Source organism: Urocampus carinirostris, chromosome 12 (assembly GCF_059441175.1).
Source record: "Urocampus carinirostris isolate Australia breed hairy pipefish chromosome 12, RoL_Ucar_1.0, whole genome shotgun sequence".
Lineage (NCBI taxonomy): Eukaryota > Metazoa > Chordata > Actinopteri > Syngnathiformes > Syngnathidae > Urocampus > Urocampus carinirostris.
The window spans coordinates 35,672,076-35,700,072 of NC_142360.1; the positions used below are offsets into that span (position 1 = coordinate 35,672,076).

Consider the following 27,997-nt stretch of genomic DNA (forward strand, 5'->3'; position numbering starts at 1 on the left):
CTGAAATAAACTTTTCAATAGTTCTCAGCACTGCGTGTCACATTGATAAAAATCATTTTTGGTGTGTTTTTAGGCGGGCATTCACGGCATGTGTCAGAGCAACTATGCCGTGGAGGAAAAGAAGGAAAGCAAGGAAATGCTCATCACCCAAGTTGTGGACATCAACAATTGCCGGGAGAAGGCCCAACGCTACCGGGGGATGGCAACCGCAGTCCTGGACGACCTTGCCAAAAAGGTTGCAGTATTTTTACTCCAAAATATTCCAAAAATACACCGAGAAACAGGGCAGCACTCTGTTCCTTTATCTTCTTGGCTTTTTTACCTCACTGTGAATGTGTGAAACTGGAGTGTCATGCCCAATTTCGTTGTCACAATATGTTGGCAGCACAGTGGAGCAGTGGTTAGCGCGTGTGCGGCACAGTTCATGTCTTGGGAACCTCCCGCGTGGGTTCAAATCCAGCTCCAGACTTCCTGTGCGGAGTTTGTATGTTCTCCCCGTGCTTGCGTGGGTTTCCTCCGGGCACTCTGGTTTCCTCCCACGTTCCAAAAAAAACATGCATTTCAGGTGGATTGGCCAGTCCAAATTGTCCCTAGGTGTGAATGTGAGAGCAAGTTGTCTGTCCCCGTGTGCCCTGCGATTGGCTGGCAACCCGTTCAGGGTGTCCCCTGCCCACTGCCCGATGATTGCTGGGATGGGCTCCAGCACCCCCGCAACCCTACTGAGGATAAGCGGTGTAGCTAATGAGATGAGATGAGACACCGATAAACAAACAAAACAAAACTACAATGCACCGTTGCAGGGGTCTCCAACCTGGTGCACGTGGGAACAAGATAGCACCCTGAGAGTACCTGATGAGCTTTCTCACAGGTTTTGAAAATAGCTCACCATGGATGGGTCATTGTGATTTTCCAGGAAATTTGGTTTTCTAACTGGCATGGTGGGTTAGAGGTTGATGGGGTGCTATTCTAACTCAACTTCTAATAATCATAACTTGGTAATTAACATAGTAACGATAGAGTAAAAACCTAAGTTTTTGTGAGGTAACCAAAAGTAGTTCTCAGCTACAAAAAGCTTGGTGACCCCTGCACTGTCCTTTGCACGATTAGAAAATAGCCATATATATATATATAGATGGATACATGTCTCGAACTAGGACAGGAAACAGGAATGAGAACCCAATCGCGTGACGTTACTCACAACTTATTGGGCAGAAGAGGAATGCGCGCACACTCGATCCAGGGATTGATGGTTGCGGAAGTAGATTGAAATCAAAAAGATCGAGCCGAAAATAAAACAGGATCAAAATACAGGCAAATTCACAGGACTAGGCATATCACAAAGTCCAGCAGAAGTTTCACAGACGCTCTGACACCAGGCAACTCACAAGACCGGGTTTAAATAGTCCGACAGCAATCTGTCAACGCGTTTCAGCTGGTGTCAATGGGCGGGGCCAATTGGGCGCCGTGGCAACCGTGACAAAACCTGTCGCCGCACGGCGGGGACCAATAGAGGACCAATATATATACATATATACATGTATATATATGTATATACATCATAACTGTTATTATTAATATCATTACAATTCTTGTTTTATCACTGGTATATTTTGTGGGGAAGACGAAGGGGTAGGGAGTATAAGCATTTCCTTCATACTACCCCTTTTCGAACATATTATATAACATTATTTTGTTGTTGAGTAATTTTTTTTTCAGTTTATATATAGTTTTCATTCATTTATATATATATATATATATATATATATATATATATATATATATATATATATATATATATATATATATATATGTAACAGGTGTAATAATAACTTTTGTTTTTTTGAAATTCCTGCTAAAATATGTTGTATAGTTTCTGTATAAGTGTCCTGCAATGATGAGTCCAACAGTGCCACCTGCTGGTGTGTGGTAAGGTTGTATTTGGCTTTAGACTTTGCGACAGGAAGGTGGGGGTTTTTGGCAGTCTACAACGAGCTGCCAACGGTAAGAAACGATCTTGTGGTGCTCCGCAAAAAAAGTTAATTTTAAAAGTTAAAACGTGGTAAGCTTCTCTGCTGGCTTTGATCTCTATAAGGGGAATTACCATTTTAGCACAACATGCAACGTCCGGCAAAACTAACATAAAAGGCGACAGAAACAAGAGAGATCTGTTGAGATATTTGTCAGCTGTGGTTTTAATGTAAATACATATATATGTATGATGATTTTTATATAATAATATTTTATATAATGCCATACAATACATAATTGTATCCGTAGGGAAAAAAAAAACATATATATGAAAAAATAAACAAAATTAAATGAAAAAACGTGACGCCCTATCTTTTCTAGAGAGGAGACAACGTGGTTTCTACCCTGCGCTACGTTTACACGGTGAAAGCGACCGCAGACGGTGGCCTGATTTCTACCGCTCACGCTTTGGAACAGCAACATTTCAGTCCTTTCAACGTCAAGGGCGGAAGTTTCAAGATGAAAGCCACGTAAACAACCAACAAAAAGCATACCATTCTCGGGCCTCGCTCGTAACCGTCTTTTCCACAGGAAGGAAATCGTGCTGGTCGACGTAAAAGACGCACCAGCCTCCGCCGCTGCCGCCACTGTGCCGACAGACAACAAAGGCAATATCGTTTATAAATTCGTCCAAGCGGGGGCGCACCTTCCCATCCTCATGCAAAACTTGGACGATGTCGTACCAAAGGTGAGGATATATCCTTTTATACTTCCTTTTTTTCGTAACTTCTTTATACAACAATAATGATTCGTAATATAATGCATCAAAGCAAGTGAGCCGTTTGAGAGCCGGCTCTCTTTAATGAGTTGAGCCCAAAAAGCCGCTTCTCTAAAGACAGACGGACTTCCTTTTACTACACAACTACCACAGAATGATGCATGATGGGAAATCACCAGGCGGCAGACGCATGCGCACAGTAGCTTCAAACCGCTCGCTTCGTTTGCAACGAAAAAAACGATACCGAGATAGAGGCTACCGCGGCGAACTAGACTTGATTGATTTGCCGTTTGGTGATAGTCGGTGTATACCAGATGGTACCCATCATTGACAAGTTTGCGTTTTTCCGTACAGATTTCCTTTTACGTCGTACACGTCTTAAAATGCATAATAAACGTAATTTGTACGGCAAAAACGCACAGGTTGACAGGTATGAAGTGGGGTGCGGCACTCTATGGCACTCCCCCACGCCCCATTCTTCCTACCTAATGTGTTCAGCCCTAAACAGCTTTGATAAAAGTATATACTGTAGGTGCAGTAAAAAATGAAGCATAAGGGCTCTTCAAGTGTGGCATTGTTGGTTTTGTATCCATTAACCAGTAGGGTTGTAGGGGCACTATTTCCTGTGTTGCATCCTGGGCAAGTACAGCCTGGTGGCACCCATCCCGCTCCAGGCCAACAAATGTTTCCACCTAGTCTCGAACCAGGCACCTTTGTCATGTCAGGCGAATATGCTAACATTCTACTTTCAACTCTTAATTTTTTACTGCACCAACAGTATATGCTTTTATCAAAGCTGTTTAGGGCTGAACACATTAGGTAGGAGGAATGGGGTGTGGGGGAGTGCCGGAGAGTGACATCATGCTTGTCCTCATCTTTTTGTATTTATGTGTGTAGCAAAAAATGGTGAAAGTAAAGTCAAGTCAAATCACATTTATTTATATGTCCCTTAATCACGAAAAATGTCTCAAAGGACTGCACAGCATTATAATCACACCGGGCAATGAAAAATCAAAACCTCATAGTGAAGAAAAAAGAAACCTTTAGAAGGGGCCTCACAAGTGGTAGTCCCCCCTTCAGGATGACCAGTTCACTGTTCACATAAACTCCCCATCAAATTCACTTGCGATTTTAAGTCACTGATTGATACATTTGGTTTTAATCAAAAAGTTAATGTGCTCACTCATAAAGATGGGAACACTCTAGATCTTGTTCTGACCCGGGGTGTAGTAGCCACAAATGTTACAGTGTTACCATATCCTAATGCCATCTCTGATCAGTATCTTGTTTAGTAGATACTGATCAGGAAAATGTAGGCTTTACTAGTCAGAATATCCGCCCTGCAACGGCATTAGCTCTGAAAGAACCATTACCTACGGTAACTGCGGCTTTCCCTTTGTACACTGGGTCTGTTGACTCACTTACTAACAACTTTAATACCGCTTTGGTTATTGTTCTTGATTCTGTGGCGCCCCTAAGGCATACATTTCGACATAAGAAGCATACACCTTGGTTTACCGAAGAAACCAGGTCACTCAAACAAGGTAGCAGGAAACTTGAGCGAAAATGGCGCACTACAAAGATGGAGGTCTTCCGACTGGCCTAGTGTGACAGCTTGCTGAAAGTAAAGAAGAGGCTTGCTTTAAATACGGTTCAAACGCCAACCCAAACCCCTAGACAGATAATAAATATGATTTTATTCGAGCACGTCTAAGAAATGCACAAAAATGCACACGAGTTATGATGCTGCAATGATGACACGAGCCAGGAGATGGCCACAGAGAGTAAAAAAAATTTACAAATTCCATAGAGCTCCTTTAACGTTTGAGTAAAACAAACCTTTTCGAATCAAATCAAAATTTGGTGGGATTAAAACAAAATGGTGGAATGCACGGCAGCAGATATTGAAGAAGTCTTCAACGCGCCCAGAAACTCTTGGGCTGCACTCTGCCCAGTCCGAGTGACTTTGAATACATTACTACAGCAGCAGAGCTGATTATATAAATCAAAAGTGGAAAATAAAATCCGATTTAGTGAATTTAAATATATTTTATGTGACATTTTCTCAGATTTGGCTGATTTAAATCAAAAGTTGCGAAATTAGAAACAATTGTGGGATTAAATTCAATTTGGGTGGAAATAACTAAAATGTGGTGGAATGACTGCAACAGAAATAGAATAAATTTGGTGGAATTAAACTGAATTTGATGAAATTTTACCAAATTGTGGAGGAATTAAATCCGATTCGGTGGACCTAAATTAAAACTGCATCGAAATCAAATTTGGTGAAATTAAAGCAAATGTGATAAAAATAAATCTCATTTGGTGGACTTAAATCAAAAGTGGGGGAGTCAAATCAAATTTGGTGGGTTTAAATTAAGTGGTGGAGTTCATTCAAATTATGTGAAACTAAATTTTTTACTGCACCAACAGTATCTACTTTTATCAAAGCTGTTCAGGGCTGAGCACATTAGGTAGGATGAATGGGGTGTGGGGGGGGGGGGGAAATTACATAAATCAAAAGCGTTAGACTTCAATTAAAAGTGGTGAAATAAAAATCAAATGAGGTGGAATTCAATCAAGAGAGGTTTAAAAAAATTAAGTCAGGGGAAATTCAATCAAATGTCTCGGAATGTAAAAACACTTGGTGGAATTAAATCAATTTTTGGTTTTGTACTCTTCAGGCTGTGGAGCTCATCAAAAAATTAGCCCAAGCTAACAGCTACCAAATCGACAGCGCCACCACCGAGGAAGTGATGAAGTTGTACCAGCTTCTGCGACTGGCGCCCTCCGAAGGACTGGAGGTCATGTGGAAGCAGTTGGCTGCACAAGACAACTACAGGTGCGCTATTCCAAAGTCCTCCAAACGAAATAGGCTTCAGAGGTTCAGAAGACTTTCAGAAATGTTCTTCAAGATTTGCTCCAGATCTCAGGCGGCCCGCAAAGCCCTCTAAAGGTTTTAATCCGTCCCGCAACACTGAGAGAAGCGCAAGAGAAAAATGAGCTGCAGTTTTAAATGTGCCCACTTGATGTCGACCAAGCCAGGCACCACTCGCAAAGCAGCTGATGTAGTATCTCTGATGTAGTCTCTCTCTCTCTCTCTCTCTCTCTCTCTCTCTCTCTCTCTCTCTCGCTCTCTCGCTCTATCCGTCTGTCTGTCTGTATGTCTGTTTGTAGGTCTGTCTGTCTAACTCTCTCTCTGTCTGTGTGTCAATCTGTCTCTCTCTCTCTCTCTCTCTTTCTGTGTCTCTGTCTCTGCGTCTCTCTCTGTGTCTCTCTCTCTGTCTCTCTGTGTGTGTCTGTGTGTGTCTGTCTGTCTGTCTGTCTGTCTGTCTGTCTGTCTGTCTCTTTCTCTGTCTGTGTCTATCTGTCTCTTTCTCTGTCTGTCTGTCTCTTTTTCTGCATGTGTCTGTCCGTCTCTTTGTCTGTCTGTCGTTCTCTTTCTCTGTCTGTCTGTCTGTCTGTCTGTCTGTCTGTCTGTCTGTCTGTCTGTCTCTCTCTCTCTTTCCCTCTCTCTCTTTCTCTCTCTCTCTCTTTCTCTCTCTCTCTCTCTCTCTCTGTCTGTCTGTTTTTCTCCATGTTTCTTTTTCTTTCCCACCCACTTTTTATCTCTTCTATTTTTTCTTTCTTTCTTTCTTTATCTCTCTTTTGTTTCTTCCTTCTTTTTCCTCACTTTCCCTGTCTCTCTTTTTTGCTGGGTATTTCTCTGGATTTTTCTCTCTCTTTCTCTTCTATCTTTTTATTCTCTTTCTTTCTTTCATCCCTTTCTCTCTCTCTCTCTTCCTCTCTCTCTTGTGCTTTCCCTCTCTTTTGTGCACTTTCTATTTCTCTCACTCTTTTTCTCTGTTTCTGTCCCTCTCTTTGTCCTTTACACTCTCTCTCTTGTTCTCTCTGTCTCTCTAGTCTTCCTCTTTCTGTCTCCTTCGTTCTCTCTTGCTTTTATTCTCTCTATTTCTCTCTTTTTCTCCGTCTCTCGTTCTCTCTCTCTTTCTCTTCTATCTTTTTATCCTCTTTCTTTCTTTCATCTCTTTCTCTTTCTCTCTCTCTCTCTCTCTTGTGCTTTCCCTCTCTTTTGTGCACTTTCTATTTCTCTCACTCGTTTTCTCTGTTTCTGTCCCTCTCTCTTTCCTTTACACTGTCTCTCTTGTTCTCTCTCTGTCTCTCCTGTCTTCCTCTCTCTGTCTTCTTTGTTCTCTCTTGCTTTTTATTTCACTATTTATCTCTTTTTCTTAGTCTCTCGCTCTCTTTCTCTTTCTCTTCTGTCTTTTTTCCTCTTTCATTCTTTTGATCTTCCATTCTTTCATCTCTCTCTCTCTCTCTCTCTCTTGTGCTTTCCCTCTCTTTTGTGCACTTTCTATTTCTCTCACTCTTTTTCTCTGTTTCTGTCCCTCTCTCTTTCTTTTACATTGTCTCTCTTGTTCTCTCTCTGTCTCTCCTGTCTTCCTCTCTCTGTCTTCTTTGTTCTCTCTTGCCTTTTATCTCACTATTTCTCTTTTTTCTCAGTCTCTTGTTCTCTCTCTCTTTCTCTTCTGTCATTTTTTTCTCTTTCATTCTTTTGATTTGTCTTTCTTTCATCTCTTTTTTTCTCTCTTGTGCTTTCCCTCTCATTTGTGCATTTTCTATTTATCTTACTCTTTTTCTGTCCCTCTCTCTTTCTTTTACACTCTCTCTCTCTTGTTCTCTCTCTCTGTCTCTCTGGTCTTCCTCGCTCTGTCTCCTTTGTTCTCACTTTTTATCTCTCGTTCTCTCTCTCTTTCTCTAAAACCTACGAGTCCGGCCCCTTAATATTTTTTTCTAGCATGTGCCCCCCAGCTAAAATAGGTCTGACCCTCCTGCTCTAAATGAATTCATCAAGATTATCTTTGATTTGATATTAGACGCTGGTTCCTAAACACGATCGTAGAAGTCAACGACGCCAGAATCCTGAAGTTCCTGCAAAAGAGGTTCCAGGAACGAGACGTGACCGCATCCGAGGCCTTCCAAACCCTCTTGTTGGCCTTCCAGCATCTCGAACCGACTCCCGAATTGGTCGAGATGGCACAAGTAAGGACGGAATGTGGAAAATCGGGCAAAAACTGTTTGAAAAGCCAGTCTGGAATCCATGTGTTCTTTCTCTCAGGAGTTCTTGACCCTGCCCTTTAGTAAATCCAACGTTTTGGTGTGGCAAACCGTGGCTCTTTCTTACGGTTCACTGGTTTACAAGCACTGTGCCTACAACAACCCTTGCCCGGTTGCTGCGATTCAGGTAACTGGAAAATCGGAATTCTTCTTTTTCTTCTTCTACTTCTACATTGTCCGAATAATGGACTGTTTATTGGCCAAAAGCTTATTTAATTTTTCTTTAAAAACCTCCAGGGCTCCATGCCCTTACAAACTGTCGTATTTTCCCTTACAAAATAATCTTACACCATATATTTTTTTTTCAAACGTGTTTATTTATGTAGGTAGATAGACAGACAGACAGACAGACAGACAGACAGACAGACAGATAGATAGATAGATAGATAGATAGATAGATAGATAGATAGATAGATAGATAGATAGATAGATAGATAGATAGATAGATAGATAGATAGATAGATAGATAGATAGATAGATAGATAGATAGATAGATAGATAGAGAGATAGAGAGATAGATAGAGAGATAGATAGATAGATAGATAGATAGATAGATAGATAGATAGATAGATAGATAGATAGATAGATAGATAGATAGATAGATAGATAGATAGATAGATAGATAGATAGATAGATAGATAGATAGATAGATAGATAGATAGATAGATAGATAGATAGATAGATAGATAGATAGATAGATAGATAGATAGATAGATAGATAGATAGATAGATAGATAGATAGATAGATAGATAAAGAGAGATAGATAGATAGATAGATAGATAGATAGATAGATAGATAGATAGATAGATAGATAGATAGATAGATAGATAGATAGATAGATAGATAGATAGATAGATAGATAGATAGATAGATAGATAGATAGATAGATAGATAGATAGATAGATAGATAGATAGATAGATAGATAAAGAGAGATAGATAGATAGATAGATAGATAGATAGATAAAGAGAGATAAAGAGAGATAGATAGATAGATAGATAGATAGATAAAGAGAGATAGATAGATAGATGGATAGATAGATAGATAGATAGATAGATAGATAGATAGATAGATAGATAGATAGATAGATAGATAGATAGATAGATAGATAGATAGATAGATAGATAGATAAAGAGAGATAGATAGATAGATAGATAGATAGATAGATAGATAGATAGATAGATAGATAGATAGATAGATAGATAGATAGATAGATAGATAGATAGATAGATAGATAGATAGATAGATAGATAGATAGATAGATAGATAGATAGATAGATAGATAGATACTTTATTCATCCCCGAAGGGAATTTCACATTTCCAGCAGCATCCCTGCGCTGAGAACAATACAATAATAAAGCAAAAAGAATACAATATACAAATACCCAGTGTGACGTGCAAATGCCCACTGTAGCGTGTTATATAGAATATCTAAATAGTGCTACACAGAATACATATTGCAATAAAATTCGGTAATATGCAATGTAGGGGGTGTGGTTTAATGTGGGCTTTTACTCTGCCGGGTAGAATTAAAGAGCCTCATGGCACGAGGAAGAAAAGATCTCTTCAGTCTGTCCGAGCTCGCTCGTTTTCCTAGCTTTCCTAGCCATGTAGTTTAACATGTTGTATTGTACATGTGTTTCGTTATATCATATATATTGTTGATTAACATTTTGTTTTGAGATACTGAGTTGCTCGACATGAATGAGGTTTATTATAAAAAAAGTTCAAAAATGAAGTCGCTTGGACGTTCACCAAAGAAGGAAAAAATACATGTAAATATAATTAATATATAATTAATTCTTATTCAAATTATGAATTCATTTTCTGCATTCAATTATTGTTGGTAATATACTGATTAAAGGGATAAACACAAACCTGTCTTTTTTCATTTTCTCCTTTTATACTTCCTTTTTTTCTTAACTTCTTTATACAACATAATAATTGGTAATATAATGCATCAAAGCAAGTGAGCCGTTTGAGAGCCGGCTCTCTTTCATGAGTTGAGCCGAAAAAGCCGGTTCTCTAAAAAGAGACGGACTTCCTTTCACTACACCAAACCACTCGCTTCGATTGCAACAAAAAAAAGATACCGAGATGGAGGCTACCGCGGCGAACTCGTTTGACTTGATTGATTTGCCGTTTGGTGATAGTCGGTGTATACCGGATGGTACCCATAATTGACAAATTTGCGTTTTTCCGTACAGATTTTCTTGTACGTCGTACACGTCTTAAAATGCATCATAAACGTACTTTGTACGTCAAAAACTTACAGGTTGACAGGTATGAAATACAGACCGATGTGAAGCAAAGAAACCATAAAAATCGATACCAAAATGTACCGTTTACAAAAAAATGTTAATGCTAAAGTGAAACCGCCAAAACTGGAATAGAGTTAAAAAAAAAAGATTATTATCATTTTTAGCAATACATTTTAATCTAAATAATCTGAAAAAAGAACAAATAACTATTAAGATGTTTTAAATCTGGATATAAGAACAATTTATATCAGTCTATCCATCCATCCATTATCTTCACCGCTTATCCTCAGTAGGGTCACGGGGATAGCAGTTCTTATGCTAGTCACAAAGTCTTTGAAACCGAATATCAGGACAATTTACATCAAAAAGTATAAAACTGAATAAAAAGACAACTTTGGTTGGTTTGATCGCTTAACCACTAGGGTTTTAGGGGCACCATTCAATGTGGTATGTCTTGGGCAAGTACAGCCTGGGGACGCCCATCCCTCTCCAGAACCAAACAACTTATTGCAGTCATGAAGTCTTTAAAACTGAAGGGTAATTTACCTCAGTCAAACAGTCTGTAAAACTGAAGGACTATTGAAGTCAAATGGTCTGTAAAACTGAAGGACTATTGAAGTCAAATGGTCTGTAAAACTGAAGGACTATTGAAGTCAAATGGTGGATGAAACTGATACAAGACAAGACCTTTAAGTCCTTCCCTTTCACAGCCACTCCTGGACTTTGCGACTGAAAGTCTGAAGAAAAACAACGAGACGCACATGGTCCTGGCCCTGAAAGCCCTGGGCAATGCGGGTCACCCTAGCAGCATCAAGACCATCATGCGATTCCTGCCAGGTGTGTCTGCCAACCCCGTGGACCTTCCCCTTCGCGTGCAGAGCGCCGCCGTCCAGTCCTTGAGACTCATTGCCGCTCGAGACCCCCACAGTGTAAGACCGCAAAACACTTGGTTCTGAAACCCCAACTATATCGGAGCATGTCTGTTTTTTCAGGTCCAACTGATCGCCATGAGTCTGTACCTGCAAAAAGCTGTCCCTGCGGAATTGCGCATGTTGGCCTTCATGATTTTGTTCGAGACTAAACCGTCCATGGCGCTGGTGTCCACCGTGGCCGCCCATCTCCAGGAGGAGAAGGACCTTCATGTTGTCAGTTTCACGTACTCATACCTGAGAAGCATGGCCAAATCTAGGACTCCTGACAACGCCTTCCTGTGGGTGAACCGATGAAAAATCAGGGGTCGACAAAACGTCTTTAAGGTCTCTTCTTTGTGATGTTCTAAAGGTCTACTGCCTGTAATGTGGCGGTAAAGATCCTGGCCCCGAAATTCGGCCGCCTCACCTACCGTTACAGCAAGGCGATGCGACTGGACTGGTTTAACGGTATGTTGATTTAAGTTCCGGGTATGTTGACTTAAGCTCCGTTTTGCAGATGTATCGTAAAATCTGGACTATAGAGCGCACCTGATTGTAAGCCGCACGCACTACATTTTGAGGGCATTAATGGTATTGTCCTTACACAAGCCGCACCTGTATATAAGCCGCATGCGCCCACATTAAAACATGTAGCAAAGTCAAAAGCTTATCCCAAATTTGACCAGGTGCCGCGATTGTAACTATAAACTTAGTATACAATCCAAACACCACAATCCACAACATGAACTGAAAATGGTACCTGTAATTTTTAAAGTCCGGGTCCCGTTGAAAGTAATCCAAAGTTAAGGGTGGGAAAAATATATACCTGTCACAGGACCGGACCAGATCGGAGGCAGGAGGCAGGAAGGGTGAACTCATTCGCGTTAACGATCAATTACTTTTATTAAGGAAATAAAAGTCGTCCAACACTCAGGGACAAAAACAAAAACAGGCTTACAGGCAAACAGGAACTCGGACTAGGAATACTCACAAAACAGGCTTTCACTCAGAACGGGCAAGTACAGGATTCCTCAAGTCAAACAGAACAGAATAATGCAAAGTAATGCAATGAACCCGCAACCGGCAATCCCCAAAACCCGCCTTTAAGAAGCACACACGCAAATTAGGAAATCTGCTACAGCCGGTGCCAAGGGGGCGGGGCCAGCCGGTCGCCACGGCGACCATGCTGGACATGACAATACCGGTATCCACTATTGTCCGCTGCAACAACAAACAGATTTAATTAAGCTTCACCCCACTTCCCGTCAGCCCGCGTTTGCTCCGCCCCTTCTTTTTGATTCGCTCGTAGAAAACATATCAGAATATGTCTCTAAAATAAATAGATTACAAAAATCATCATCATGCGCATCTGTTAAAAAAAAAGCCATACCGCAATTGCGAAATTCACTGTTAACCGTCCTCATCTTTCTCCTTACAACTGCCGCCATCAAGGGCGACTTCCTCATTTGTCAGACCGGTCTAAATCTTACCCTTTTGTACTCGAGTGCCGCTGGTGGCAGTTAGAAAAATTACATAAATTGGCCGCTTCACTGAATAAGCCGCAGGGCTGAACATTTGGGAAAAAAGGAGCGGCTTATAGTCCGGAATTTACGGTAAATATTCCTTAGATCAGGGGTGTCAAACTCAATCGCACAGAGGGCCAGAACTCAAACCACATCTTTGGTCGCAGGCCGAACAGGATAAATATTTATTGAATACACTAAAACTTGAAGTTTTTTTAAACATAAATTTGAATTACAAGAAGACAAGAAGGGCAGCATGGCGGCGCAGTGGTTAGCGCTTGTGCGGCACAGTTAAATGTCTCGGGAACCTGTCGTGGGTTCAAATCCAGCTCCAGACTTCCTGTGCGGAGTTTGTATGTTCTCCCCGTGCTTGCGTGGGTTTCCTCCGGGCACTCCGGTTTCCTCCCACATTCCAAAAACATGCATTTCAGGTGAATTGGCCGGTCCAAATTGTCCCTAGGTGTGAATGAGCGAATGAGCTGTCTGTCCCTGTGTGCCCTGCGACTGGCTGGCAACCAGTTCAGGGTGTCCCCTGCCCACTGCCCGGAGATGGCTGGGATGGGCTCCAGCCCCCCCCCGCGACCCTCATGAGGATAAGCGGTACGGCTAATGAGATGAGATGAGAAGACAAGAATATGATTCCTGAATAATTATAAATACCTTGAAATACTTTGCTCTCCATAAATATATCTCCTGTCGAAACTATACAAATTCAGAAAATGAACAAAATGGAAATATTAATCAAATTGGTGCTTTTCACTTTGGGATTTTGTTTGGTGAAAAACATCTGCTGGATCTTCATATTCTTCTTTAACCTTTCAACTTTGTTTCACATTTGTTTCACATCAACCTTTCTTTTAGTCATCATGCTTCCGATCTCCTCTTTCTTCCACTCGGTCGCTTTACTTCCACATCCTCTCACATTTAGAGACCCTATAACCAATGTTCCCTGTAATTTTCCACGGGTCTGAGCGTTCACACAAAGTCGGTGAGCAACGCATGAAACAACAGTGAGCAACGGCAATCCCAAGTGTGGCAACTAACTAACGTCGTTTGTTCTTACAATTCTTTCACAAGATATCCATTTCATTTTATTTCCTGATATATTTTGTCGCATAATATTAACATTTTTGGGGGCTTATTGAGTCGGTTGTAAGATACAGAACTGTACTTAATCACATTTTTAGTGGAAGGACAATGTTTGCAACAAGATTCACTTGATATTATTGGAAATTATTTGAATGCAACACAATTTTTTTCTTCTTTTTTCCATGTTTTTTTTCTATTTTTAAAAAAAATCCTTTTAAAAAAATGTCTTTATTTTTTCCGAGCTGTTACTTTTTTCTTTTGTTCTCGATTTACTTTTTTCCTACATTTCTTTGTTTTCTTTTTTTCTGGCTTTTTTTCTAAATTTTTCCTTCATTTTTTCTCTTCCTTTTGTTTCTTTTTTTCTCAGCTTTTCACTACTTTTCATTTTGGAATTTTTTTCTTTTTTGTTCTATTCACCTTTCCTTTAAGTCATTTTGTGCATAATTTTACATAATATTTGGTCATGTTGGGATTAAAGAAGCAAAAACAAGAGCCGTTTAGGACCCGAAAGAGCCGGTTCCTTTTAGTGAGCCGAGCCGAAGAAGCCGGTTCTCGACAAACTCTACTAACTTTACTCAACTTCGTTCTACTTTGACCCGACTTCAAAATACCGCATTTAGGACACAACGTCTGGGGAACCCGTGTATTTTTACCTTCATGCACTGTAACTTTGACTTAAGTCGCTTCTTAATTAGTCATTTTGAGCCCTGATTTTTGTGCGCTGGCTAGATTTTCTTGTGCGCTATGAATGTGCGAGCAGTGCAGGGAACACTGCCTATAACTAGACCCCCTTTCTTTGCCTTGCTGTCTCTTAGGGAGTAGAAATAGATAGAAAAGGATCTCCTTAACCTTTCAACTTTCTGTATATGCTGTTCTGCGTTCAGGTTTTTTTATCTTATCCTAATGCTTTGTCTCGTAGTGCTGTTTTGCATGAAATTCCTTAATAACAGCCACATTAGCATATAGGTTTACCAGCAATCTCAGTAAACATATATCCAGCCACTCTTCTGTTTTGAAAGACTCAGTTTTCCGAATCCGTTTTTCTCCCGGCAATTGTGAGAGTTTACCATCAGCAACAGAAACGTCACCCTGCTTTTTTCCATTTAGCCTTCCATTACATGGTGATAGATTATCTTCTCCGCTTCCTGACACGAAAGACTCACTATTAATGAAATTGTCTGTCTTTGTTTTTCAGCTGGTTGACGTTTTGTTTGACAGTAAATAGTTTTAAAAGTGGTTGCGCTTCTCAGGCTAAAGCTATCTCGAATGACCCAGGAAGATTTTCAGGAAGTCTTATGGCGGCAGCGGAAGCGCTGCATCGTGGGATTTGTAGTTTGAGAGTTATCGGCGTTTCATAGAGCCGGGACATTATAGTCAGGGTTGGGTAGGGTTACTTTAACTTGATTACTTTCAATTACTTTTGCATTACTCCGATACCAAATATGCTAATAAAAAACAAAAGAAACTAAATATGAATAAAATGATGACTCACAACACGTGGTAAGCTTTCTCTCCTGGCTTTGATCTCTTTGATCTCCGGCAAAACGAACATAAAATGCGACAGAAACAAAATGAAAATAATTCCAAACAGCTTGCCAACATCATTTTTGACGTTCCATGTATTCCGTTACTCCCCAAGCCTGCACAAAATTTAGTCATTGTATTCATATTTAGTTTCTTTTGTCTTTTATTAGCATATTTGATATTGGAGTCATCCAAAAGTAATTGAAAGTAATCAAGTTAAAGTAACCCTACCCAACCCTGATTATAGTAGATGTATATAAAATGATTTCCCGGGCCGCATATAATTGTACACCGGGCGGGATGTGGCCCGCGGGCCGGGAGTTTGACACCCATACCTTAGATCCTGTTTTATGGACTGTTTAACCGACCCAAATTGTCCCAAAAGTCAGTTTTAAATTGTTTGATGTAAATTGTCCTTACATTCAGTTTTAAATGATTTATATTTTAAAGACTGTTCGACAGTACCAAATTGTCCTTAGACTCAGTTATAAAAACTGTTTGACTGAGGGAAATTGTTTTATAGACAATTTGACAGACAAAAATTGTCCTAACAATCTGTCTTAAAGACTGAGGTAAATTGTCCTTGACATTCAGTTTTAAAGACTGTGGGGACAATTTATGCCAGTAAAACGGTCTAAAAAACTGACCCGAGAAATTTTACATGAGTAAAACATTCAATTGAATACACTTTCTATCTGTCAAACTTAAATTAAGTTTTTAAGTCAAGTCAAGTCAAGTCATTTTTATTTGTATAGCCCTTAATCACAAAGAGTCTCAAAGGGCTTCACAGGTTATTACACAGACTATTTTTCAGACTATTATGACACCATCCCCTGATCTGGAACCAACATGAGGGCAAGGAAAAACTCAAAAACCTCAGATGTCAATTGTCTTCACATTCATTTTTAAAGACTTTTAGAGACGTAAAGTATTTTTATATTCATTCTTTGTCATGTCCTGCATGGTCGGCATGACACCCAGCTGGTCCCGCCCCTTGACACCGGCTGACACAGATTGACTTAATTGCGTGTGGGATTCTTAAGGACTCGAGGAAAAACCTCTTCATGCCCGTTTGTTCTGAGTGATTGCCTGTAAGCCTGTTTTTGTTTTGTCTTTGGTCCCTGCGTGCTGGACAACTTTTATTTTCAAAATAAAAGTAACAGATCGTAACGCAAATGAGTTCACATTCCCTGCCTCCTGGCCCGTTCCCTGACAGTCTTATAGACTTTTTGACAAAAATTGTCCTTAAATTCAGTTTTATAGATTTTATGACTGATCTCAGTTCTCACGTTTCAGATGATCTACTTCTCGGCACAGCCGCAGAGTTTTTCATGCTGAGAAACTCAACAGAAACCGTCCCAACGGAAGTCATGATGAAAGGAAAACTGTATTTCCTGGGTAGAATTCTTCAGCTATTGGAGGTATAGTGTCCCAAGATCATTCGAAGACAAATGTTTTTGATACTGATGTGTTTCTCTATTCAAGACGGGCGTCCGTATCGAAGGGATCAAGGAAATATTTGCGGCCATCAGGCCTGAACTCAGAGGAGATTTGAGAGACCTTCAGACCATTTATCACCAGGTTGTCTCTTTAATATTCAAATGTGTTGATGAGTATCTAACAAATTAGTTTTACAGCTTCAAAACCTGGAAACACATACCAGGGACAAACCGCTTCTTGAGTTCTACTCCCGGGCTTCTGGACAAGAGTGGTTCTTCGCCGATGTCAACCGAGATCTTCTTCGCAGGATCCTCAACGTGAGTCCAAAAATCTCACGAAATCCAGTGTTGGGAATTAAATATCAAAATGTACCGTTTACCAAGTTGTTTGAATTAGTTATCTGACTCCATTAACCAAACACGACCTACATTCACCCAACAATTTTTGCGCACTCGTTTCTTGAGGGGAAAATATGAACAAGAAAGACGATATTTTCACACGGGGGCAGATTTCATTTCATTAACAATTTAACTACCGTAAATTCCGGACTATAGAGCGCACCAGATTATAAACCACACCAGCCATATTTTAAGAGGATAACGGCGTTTGTACTTACACAAGCCGCACCTGTATATAAGCCGCATGCGCCCACACTAAAACATGTTACACAATCACAAAATTAACCCAAATTCTACTTTAAGTCCCGCGATTTTAACTGAACATAAGGTACACAGTTCTAAAACCATGGCCGGCCAAATAATGGAAAATGATACTGGTACTTAATATTTAATGCAGAACTGGAGAGTCCGGGTCCCGTTCAAAGTAATCCAAGGAAAAAAAGTGTATATTTCCAAAGGTAAGGGTGGGAAAAATGTATATCCACTATTGTCTTCCGTGTCCACAAACACTCACCCTTACTGGTCTCCACTTCCCATCAGCCCCCGTGGTTTTTGCCCCTTCTTTTTGATTCGTCCATGGAAAACATATCAGAATAAGTCTCTAAAATAAATACATTACAAAAATATACAGTTGCAAATACATATTATACATGGTTACACATATTTACAAAGAAAGACAGTACACCGAAAGAGTTTCTGAGAAGAGAATCTGCTACAGCCGGTGCCCAGGGGGCGGGGCCAACCGGTCGCCACGGCGACCATGCTGGACATGACAATACCGGTATCCACTATTGTCTGCTGCAACAACAAACCGATTTAACTCAGCTTCACCCCACTTCCCGTCAGCCCGCGTTTGCTCCGCCCCTTCTTTTTGATTCGCTCGTAGAAAACATATCACAATAAGTCTCTAAAATAAATTACAAATTACAAAAATATACAGTTTCAAATACATATTATACATGGTTACACATATTTACAAAGAAAGACAGTACACCGAAAGAGTTTTCAAAGCTTTAATAATAATATTATAACTTTCATCCCAAACAGTGCCTGTGAAGGGTAGCAAAACGCTACTAGGAACACGCTCGCAATACAGTTAACGAGTTTGTTAAAAAAAACATACCGTACACGCAGAAGTCACGGTAAACCGTTCACATCTTCCTCACAATAACTGACGTCAGCAAAGTTCTTCCCCTCTTGGTAAGGGAAAGCTAGCGGCTGTTAGAAAAATTACATAAATTGGCCACGTCACTGAATAAGCCGCAGGGTTGAACGTTTGGGAAAAAAGTAGCGGCTTATGGTCCGGAATTTACGGTAAGTGTACTCCATCGAAAACAGCCGAATCAATGTCGTTGGAGTCTCCGGGAAACCCTCTTCTGAAGTCCTTTCTTTTTATTGGCCATCTTCTCCTTGCACAATGGCGCGCCGACTCCTCCCGTGGGCGCGCCAAGGAAGCCCCCCCCCCTGGGCTTCACCATCTCGTTGAAGAGCGTCGCGATGTCTGGAACAGTCTAAACAACACTGAGCGTTTCTACATCATCAGAGCCTTGTTCTCAGAACAACGCCTGCCGTCCTCCGTCTGGATGTGCTGATTATCCTATGTTCCGTTCTGTAAACAACATCTCCCACCACTCATGCCTGTCCTGAACTTTCACTGCTCATTGAATAAAGGCGCAGTCCGTAAATAACTACAGCATTAAACTCAATAAATGTAACTTGTATTCAATCATATCAAATCCTTTATAGTCAAATGTATAAAATCCTTCACCAGTCTGAGCTTTTGTATTTGCAGGCTGTGAATCCAGCTGCCGGCAAAGACAGCCCCATGTGGACAGCAATGGAGAATTTACAGAAAGGCCTTTCGTGGCATTGGACCAAGGCTTTCTTGATCTTCGAGACTCGCTATTTCCAGGCGACCACCCTCGGACTGCCGCTGGAGATCAGCAAATATTATCAGACAATTAATGGCATCACTGTGAACGGTGACAATCTTCAAAAAATATATGAACTTGATAAAATCGCCATTCTGACTATATAACCATTGATATTTTCAGCAAAAACTGCATTGAATCCACCTCCAACCGATAGTCTCGGACAGCTTCTGAATTCTGACATTTCGCTGGAAACTGACGGTTTTGTTGGGTAAGTAGAACGTCCGATCATCATTAAAATAAATGTTTTTAAGTCAAGTCATGTTTATTTGTATAGTCCTTAATCACAAAGAGTCTCAAAGGGCTGCACGGACCACAGATTATTGCAAACTACAGACTATTATAACCCCATGCCCTGATCAAAAACCTATACAAGGGCAAGGGAAAACTCAAAAACCTCTCAAAGGGCTGCTGCACAGACCACAGATTATTGCAAACTACAGACTATTATGACACCATCCCCTGATCTAAAACCCGCATGAGGGCAAATAATACACAGATATTGTCAACATAAAACATAGGCTATTCATATGCTATTGAATAGTAGTGTGTTTTTGTCACGTGACCGGACCAGATCGGAGGCAGGAGGCAGGAAGGATGAACTCAATCGCATAACGACCAGTTACTTTTACTTAGCGAAATAAAAGTTGTCCAACACTCAGGGACAAAACAAAACAAAAACAGGCTTACAGGCAAACAGGAACTCAGACTAGGAATACTCACAAAACAGGCTTTTACTCAGAACGGGCAAACACAGGTTTCCTCAAGTCAAACAGAACAGATTAATGCAGAACAGAAAACGCAATGAACCAGCAACCGGCAATCCCCAAAACCCGCCTTTGAGAAGCACACACGCAAATTAGACGATCTGCTACAGCTGGTGCTCAGGGGGGCGGGGCCAGCCGGTCGCCACGGCGACCATGCTGGACATGACAGTTTTAAGCTTAGATTTAAACAGTTTCTCAGTTTCAACACAGTTTTAAATAATTTTTGACAACGATTGTCCTTATATCCAGTTTTATAGACGATTTAACTGATGTTAAAACATCCTTATGTTTGGTATTAAAGATTTTTTTGGTTCATGAGAATTGTCCTTACAGTTTTAAAGAGTAATTGGCTGACATAAACAGTAATGACATTCGGTTTTAAAGACTGTTTGATATCTTTTTTTAAATTTTTTATTCCTCAGTTACACAAAAGACTTTTGGCTGTCGTACGGGATCAACACAGAGTTTTTCCACACTGGTGTTGAGTTCAAGAGCAAAATGCCGGTTTCCATGCCATGGAAGGTCTCTGCCAACATTAACATCAGACAGAGGAAATTTGAACTGGACATTCCCTTGAGCAAAAAGGACCACGAATTCATCACAATCAGGTAAGATTTGGGTTCATTTCGGGCTAATGGTCTCCCTCTCAGGAGTTTGCATGTTATCCCCACATGAGTGGGTTCTCTCCGAGTATTCTGGTTTCCTCCCCAATTCCTAAAGGTCAATCGATGGTCCCAGATAGTCCCTTGTGTGAGTGAATGTTGTGATTGGCTGGAGACCAGTGAAGGGGTGGGTTCGTCCAATGCCCCCTGCTTGATAACACCGAAGAAGGGGTCCAGCACCCCTGCAACCCAAGTATTAACAGTTGAAAAAAAGAATGAATGGAATTTCAAATCAGCAGAAGGATTGAAAAACTGTAGAACTCAAGGACCAGAACTGGAGAAGCGATTCAGGGTATCGGTACCATCAACTAAACTTATTTTCCCAACCAACAGCTCTGACGTCTATGCAGTCTCCAGGAATATCGAAGCGCCGACTTCTCCGAAAATGACTCCCATGATGCCCAAAGCTATCGGGCCCAACAACGAAATGGTCCGTAATAGTCCCACCATTGTGAAGCTGGAAACCGAAGAAGAGGTACGATTAACTCTGTCCGGAGGGATACTGTTCCAGGCGAACTGTGTCAAGGTTTTCAGTGTCAGAGACCAGAAACGGACACAGGACCCGATAGCATTCGTTTTCTTAGTTTTTATTGATAAAGAGGGAAAGCAGGGCTTGCTTCCACGATCCGATGGCTGATGGACAAAAGGAGCGAGCGTTGCGGAAGTGGCACTTCCGTATCTGGCGATGAGGATCGGAGACAGGCGGGGATAGCAAGTCGTTGGCCGGGACTGGAGATCAAAGGCGGTGTCGAATTCGTAAGCGAGGTCGGTAGCAGGAGGCAGACTGGTAACGGGGCAAAACAGGTCAGGTAACAGGCAGGCAGAACGGGGCGAAGTCAGGTCCGGAAACAGGTTGGCAACAAAGATCAGGCAGAAAAAAAGCAGGGCAGGAACAGAGTCGGACGAAAAGGCTTACTGAGCTGGAGGCAACAGTTTGCATAACGATCTGACGGCTTCCTCTTGGAAGCCGGGGGTTTAAAAAGAGAGTTTCAGCCAATCAGCTGTCCGGGCTGTTGGCGCCGATTAAGCCGTCGCAGCTGCGCTCAATCGGCAATCATGACATTCAGTTTCTGTTCAATTGCCCTTGGGATACGCCACTAATCCCTTCTGACAGGGGTTCATAAAATAAAATTGCCATATAGCGGAGCATAGAAACCTTTGGTAATCGGACAAAGCCTTCCAAACCCCCATTTAAATAACAAAACGTAAATTTTGATTACTACTTATTTATAACCTTCTTGTAAAGGATTAAATAAATATGAAATTCTATTCACCTTTTGTGCGACGTGACTTGAGCTGGTCCACTGCAGTAGCAGATGGATACAGAAGCGAAGGAGACAGTCCTGTCAAATTTAAAATGAAACAGATTTTAAAAGTTCCACTCGCGAGGACTGTTGTGCTCTGACAAAATGTTCTTGCTTTAATCAAGCTGTTATTTCTCGTCATAATCCCGATCGGCGATTCGGTCATGCATTTTGGTGAAGGTAGCCATTTGTGTGCTTTCTTCGTATTTTAGAATTGTCTTCATTGTCATTGATAAAAACGTAACGAACATTCTTCACAAGTACATTAGACGTGGCACTCTGGGATAAACATGTTATAAAAGACTTAAAAGAAAAACAATTATCTATCTATCTATCTATCTATCTTTCTATCTATCTATCTATCTACCTTGGTCATATCCCTCAAGAGGGGTGACTGACAGCAAGACAAACACATACTTACAAAGAAAATAAAAGGGAACAAATGGCAAAAAACACACATTAAAGAAATTTTTGGACCATGGCCAACCCAAATGCCCAAACACCCAAACAAGTTGGGCACCTCGGCACCTAAGTTGGTCATGCTTTCGTCCCTCCAGATGAAACGGGACACCAGAAAGCGTCCATGTCACTCGGGTCAGGGTGACACATCACACTCTTCTGTTCAACAGCAGGGCCCGACAGTTTTCACTGGTTTACCCCTGCCGCATCATACGGGTGCCCATCCCATCCTTAAGAAAGCGTCCACAATCTCACTATCCTTCCACAACACCTCTCCACTCATTCCGATCACCAACAAGAGCTCTAGCTTCCATTATATTTAGAGCTCTTTCCTGCAGTGCACTCATAACACCATCCATCCACGTCAATCGCGGCCTTCCTCTTGGTCTCCTTCCATTGACTTCGGCTCTGTAGATCCTCTTCAACATTCGCTCCTCATCCATCCTCTCCATGTGTCCAAACCAACCGAGTAATTTCTTATCCACACGCTTGCTCAGTTCCACGACTACTCCAGTTCTGCCTCTCACAATTTCATTTCTCAATCTATCCAATCTTGTCACTCCTAACATACTCCTCAAACACTTCATTTTAAAAACATTTAATTTCCTTCTTAAATCTGCATACAGGCTCCAAGTCTCTGCACCATACAACACAGTCGGCACAATCACACTCTCATACAGTCCCCTCTTAACAACTCATACTCAATCTCCTCAGAGCACCCAAAACCTTGCTTCCTTGATTCACTCTGTGCAATACCTCGCACTCCATTCCACCAACTGCAGCCACATCACAACCCAAGTACCTAAAGCTTTCAACTTCTTCCAGCACCTGTCCATGCAACCTTATTTCTAACGCCATGCCCACTCCATCACGTGAACACTTCATCACCTTACTCTTCCCAACATTCACACATAACTTACGCCTATCACATACTCTTCCAAACTCCGTATACATCTTGATAATTGCAAACCTTGTTTCCGAGGACATCATATTTTGGCTTTTACTTTTAGCATGACGCTTTAGGGCCCTTAGCCAAAAATACAGGACAAATATATTTAATTAAATTCTGAACCGAATGAAGAACGACAAAGGAATTGTGGGAGGGAGTCCAGCCATTAGCGTCTCGACATTTGATATGACGTCAACCAATACCAGACAGGCATCTTGGACACTAAAACAAGTTTGAATGTGGACGTTTTTGCCAACAAATTTGTCGTTGATGAGGAAAATGCAGTGAAAATGGCAGAAAATCTGTATACGGACGTGCCAACTCCTCACGACTCGTAAAAGTGGTAAGTAATTCAGTATTGTCCTCAAACTCATGCAGAAGCCTAACAACTGGCATCCGAGGGACAAAATCTGTACCCCCAACAACATTTTCGGAGAAGTTTTGTGCATTGAGTCCGAGTTGAGACGAGCTTATTACCACGAAGAGTACCCTCTATACTACTTACTTGGATACAGCAACATGCAACTGAAAGCGGTCCCAAGTAAGTGCCCGAATTGGGACGAATTATTTCACTCGAAAAATCCAAAATTTTCAGCGCATCTCACAACGTGTTCTTCTTCAAGTCCAGACCAGCAATACGGTTGATAAGATCCGCATTGAGGTCAACGCCGGTGCCAGTCAATTCCCTACCATCACCAGAGAACTCCTTGAGACTCTGGCCAGGCCTTCCAAGGTCTGAAACTACCCAGGGAGTTTAATTCTTCTGAACTATACAACTGAATTGATCATGCTACTTGTTGTTTTCAGGAATCTGCATCAAGAATTCAGGATTCCTCAGAGTCGGTATCACGTGAAACAGACCTGGATCTGAACCCTGCAGGAATGGTAATTGGGTCACGGTACAAAAGACTAAAAGTTGAGATCATCACTATTATGTCCTTGAATTTAAATGCATACAAATGGGTTTGGTGTTTAGGTTAAAGGTGTTTTTAGATTTAGGGTTTATGGTTTAGGGATTAGGGTCTGTAGAAAGGTTTAAAAGGATTAGTCTTATAGGTATGCGTCACTGCTTTTTGCAGATGACGTGGTTCTGTTGGCTTCCTCAGGCCAATATCTTCAGCTCTCTCGAGTGTGAAGCGGCCGGGATGAGGATCAACACCTCTAAGTCCGAGACCGTGGTACTCAGACGGAAAATGGTTGCATGCTCCCTCCGGGTTGGGGATGAGATCGTGCCCCAAGTGGAGGAATTCAAGTATTTTGGGGTCTTGTTCATGAGTGAGGGTAGGATGGAACGGGAGATCGACAGAAGGGTCGGTCCAGCGTCCGCCGTCATGCAGACCCTGTACCGATCTGTCGTGGTAAAGAAGGAGCTGAGCAGAAAGACAAAGCTCTCGATCTACTGGTCGATCTACGTTCCTACCCACACCTATGGTCATGAACTTTGAGTCATGACCGAAAGAACACGATCCGGGATACAAGTGGCCGAAATGAGTTTCCTCCGCAGGGTGTCTGGGTTTTCCCTTAGAGATAAGGTGAGAAGCTCAGTCATCCGGGAGGGACTCTGTGTAGACCCAGTGCTCCTCCGCATTGAGAGGAGCCAGTTGAGGTGGCTCGGGTATCTGATAAGGATTCCTCCTGGACGCCTCCCTTGGGAGGTGTTACGGGTATGCCCCACCGGCAGGAGGCCCCGGGGGCAACCAGGACACGCTGGAGAGACTATGTCTCTCGGCTGGCTTGGGAACGCCTCGGGATCCCGTCGGATGAGCTGGAGGAGGTGGCTGGGGATAGGGACGTCTGGGATTCCCTTTTAAGGCTGCTGCCCCCGCGACCCGACCCCGGATAAGTGGAAGATAATGGAAGGATGGATGGATGGATGGATGGGTGGGTTATAGGTTAGAGTTAGAAAGGAAACTGAGCCACTGCTGGGCCTTTCCTACCACATCTGTAACTTTGGCAGATAAGAATAAACAATGTGTCTGTTTTCTTCCACAGGTCACCAACTCAACTTCTGAGGCGATTTTCAACATCAAAGCCCTGGCAGTGAATGGGAACCGCAAGCCGGAAGGTTACGAAACTGCAGTGTACTACACGCCCACGAGCAGTCTCAGGAACGCCCAACTGATTGTGTCCCAGGTGGGGGACAATACCAACTGGAAAATGTGCATGGACGCCGGTCTGGATGGACGCAGCGAAGCAAAGGTAGACCTCAAACACAAGTGATTCATTAATCATTAATCTGTTCAGGGTTTTAAGGACCTTATCCGACCCTAAACAGCATTTGTGGGGGTCCTACGATAATAACGACCAGAAATTGGAACTCTAGTCACTATTGAGACTTGCGTTCTTCAACGTTGTGAGTCTTGAAACTTAATTTGGAAGTAAGGATAATTCACGAGTCCACAAATGGCCTTTAGTGCTACCCGGTAGCTCGTTTACTAGTCCGTTGACCAGAATCACCTGTGGCAGAGAATCCAAACTGTGGCTGTTTTTAGCTACTATACCAGTATTTGGTCTGCTGGACTTTTGGGTCAAACACTTCAGACTTAACTCTTTTAAGGTCTTAGAGATGTTTGCATATATTCAGATCGTAATGATGGAAAAACATCACTGGACTTAAGCTTTTATAACTTACCCAAGCTTACTTGGAGGGGGTACGATTGGAAAGCACTTCCTATTCCTTTCAGACATGTTACCAATGTTTCCTTTAATTTTCCACGGGTCTGAGCGTTCACACAAAGTCGGTGAGCAATGCTTGAAACAACAGTGAGCAACAGCAATCCCAAGTGTGGCAAGATAATTAATTATCAAACATGTCCAAAACTTGACATTTTGCTGAGTTTCAGGCAATGCAAAATTATTTTTCTCTTTTGAATGAATTGACTCATGTACGATTGCAAAGGTTGTACGGCCTACAAACGTCGTTTGTTCTTACAATTCTTTCACAAGATATCCATTTCTTTTTTTTCTGATATATTTTGTCACATAATATTAACATTTTGGGGGGCTTATTTAGTCGGTTGCAAGATACAGAACTGTACTTAATCACATTTTTTAGAGGAAGTACAATGTTGGCAACAAGATTCACTTGATATAATTGGAAATTATTTGAATGCAACACAAACTTTTTCTTCTTTTTTCCGTGTTTTTTTTTCTACTATTTTAAAAATTCTTTAAAAAAAAAGTCTCATTGTGTTTATTTTTTCCGAGCTGTTACTTTTTTCTTTTTGTTCTCTATTTACTTTTTCCCTACGTTTCTTTCTTTTCTTTTTTTCTGGCTTTTTTCTAAATTTTTCCTTCTTTTTTTTCTCTTCCTTTTGTTTCTTTTTTTCTCAGCTCTCCACTACTTTTTCATTTTGGTATTTTTTCTTTTTTTCTTCTATTCCCCCCTTCTTTTAAGTCATTTTGTGCATAGTTTTACATAATATTTGGTCATGTTGGGATTAAAGAAGCAAAAACAACCTGAAGAGCCGTTTAGGACCCGAAAGAGCCGGTTCCTTTTAGTGAGCTGAGCCGAAGAAGCCGGTTCTCGACAAACTCTACTAACTTTACTCAACTTTGTTCTACTTTGACTCGACTTCAAAATACCCCATTTAGGACCCAATGTCGGGGGAACACATGTATTTTTACCTTCATGCACTGTAACTTTGACTTAAGTCGCTTCTTAATTAGTAATTTTGAGCCCTGATTTTTGTGCGCTGGCTAGATTTTCTTGTGCGCTGAGAATTTGCGAGCAGTGCGCAATTGCGCACGCGCGCAGCTTAGAAGGAACACTGCATGTTACTTTGACAATGTTTTTGTTTTTTGACTTGTTGTTTGTTATTGTTATTTTCAAAATAAAGTTTCATTCGTACGTTCATTACCCCTCAAGGCAAATCCAACAAAGAACTCTGGAGCCTAGATCCTGTGGATCAGGAGTGGACAACCCGGTTTTTGGGAATTGCATGTTTTGGAGGGTCCTCCACTCCAACAAAGGTGATCCAAATCATTAGCTTGTTAGCAAGTAGTGCAGGGAATATAGGTGGTTGGTATCAATGGCATTGGAGTAGAACTCCAAAAACAGGACCAGGTAGGCCACCCCTGATTTAGAGGATTGAGGATCCAGAGTTCTTTTTTGGAACTTCCTGTAGGGGTAACTCAGAATACCTACCACTTCTGCTTTACCACCTAAAAAACAAAAAATGAAATTGTATTTGCACAAGTACAGCCAAGAAAACTGGCCTAAAGGCTGGAGGCAAAAACAGTCCTTTTGGTCTGACTTTGTCCGATGTCCCTCGCTTGATGATTTTTCCAGGCACACCTCCGATGGGGGGCTGAATGTCAGACGTTCGACATGTCCATCAAGGCCAACACTGCCCGCCTGCCTGGTTCCAAGCCGACGCTCAGAGCCAAAGTCCAATGGACTCGAATCCCAGAAACCATGTCAGAGTTTTTCAGAGGGTGAGATTTCTGACTCACTGAAATTTCTAGATGTGAACGGTTTGTTTACGGAGCTCTTATCCAGGATTAAGACCTACATCCCCGGCATGGCTTTCCTTTTGGGCTTTAACCAGCGATACGAGAGCAACCCCAAGCAGGAACTTTCCGCCTCGGTCGTCGCTGCCTCATCGGACAGCATCGACATGAAGGTCCAGTTTCCCGAGGTACAAATTTTGAGCAATTTCCACCTGTTTTTGATCTCAACTATTGACGCAAACTTTTGTCTTTGATCAGTATACAATCTACCGCCAGTCTATCCCAGTTCCTCTGCCACGTAGCAATCTTCAGGAACTCCAGACCAATGCCAGAAATGCAACGATGTAAAGATGAAGATGTCAACTGTTTAATAAAATCAGTAATAAGACAAATTTGTGTGTCTCGTTTCATCAGCAAAAGTGAAAAAGAAAAGAGAAGGTCTTGTGGATCGTAGAACACTCG

General features: G+C 41.5%; 1 protein-coding gene across 1 annotated transcript; it reads left to right on the forward strand.

Annotated features, from left to right (window-relative positions):
• Positions 1 to 79: 79 nt before the first annotated feature.
• Positions 80 to 27,891, forward strand: LOC148355727 (vitellogenin-like). The gene is made up of 23 exons (XM_088350571.1): positions 80 to 235; positions 2,350 to 2,498; positions 2,560 to 2,716; positions 5,431 to 5,588; positions 7,624 to 7,789; positions 7,866 to 7,991; positions 10,837 to 11,055; positions 11,119 to 11,336; positions 11,408 to 11,505; positions 16,470 to 16,594; positions 16,659 to 16,754; positions 16,811 to 16,930; positions 18,804 to 18,993; positions 19,066 to 19,153; positions 20,132 to 20,317; positions 20,705 to 20,846; positions 23,462 to 23,624; positions 23,707 to 23,816; positions 23,891 to 23,968; positions 25,076 to 25,282; positions 27,375 to 27,520; positions 27,585 to 27,723; positions 27,794 to 27,891. Exons 1-23 carry the CDS (start codon positions 89 to 91, stop codon positions 27,881 to 27,883), a joined length of 3,318 nt encoding a protein of 1,105 aa, XP_088206697.1. The 5' UTR covers positions 80 to 88; the 3' UTR covers positions 27,884 to 27,891.
• Positions 27,892 to 27,997: the final 106 nt, after the last annotated feature.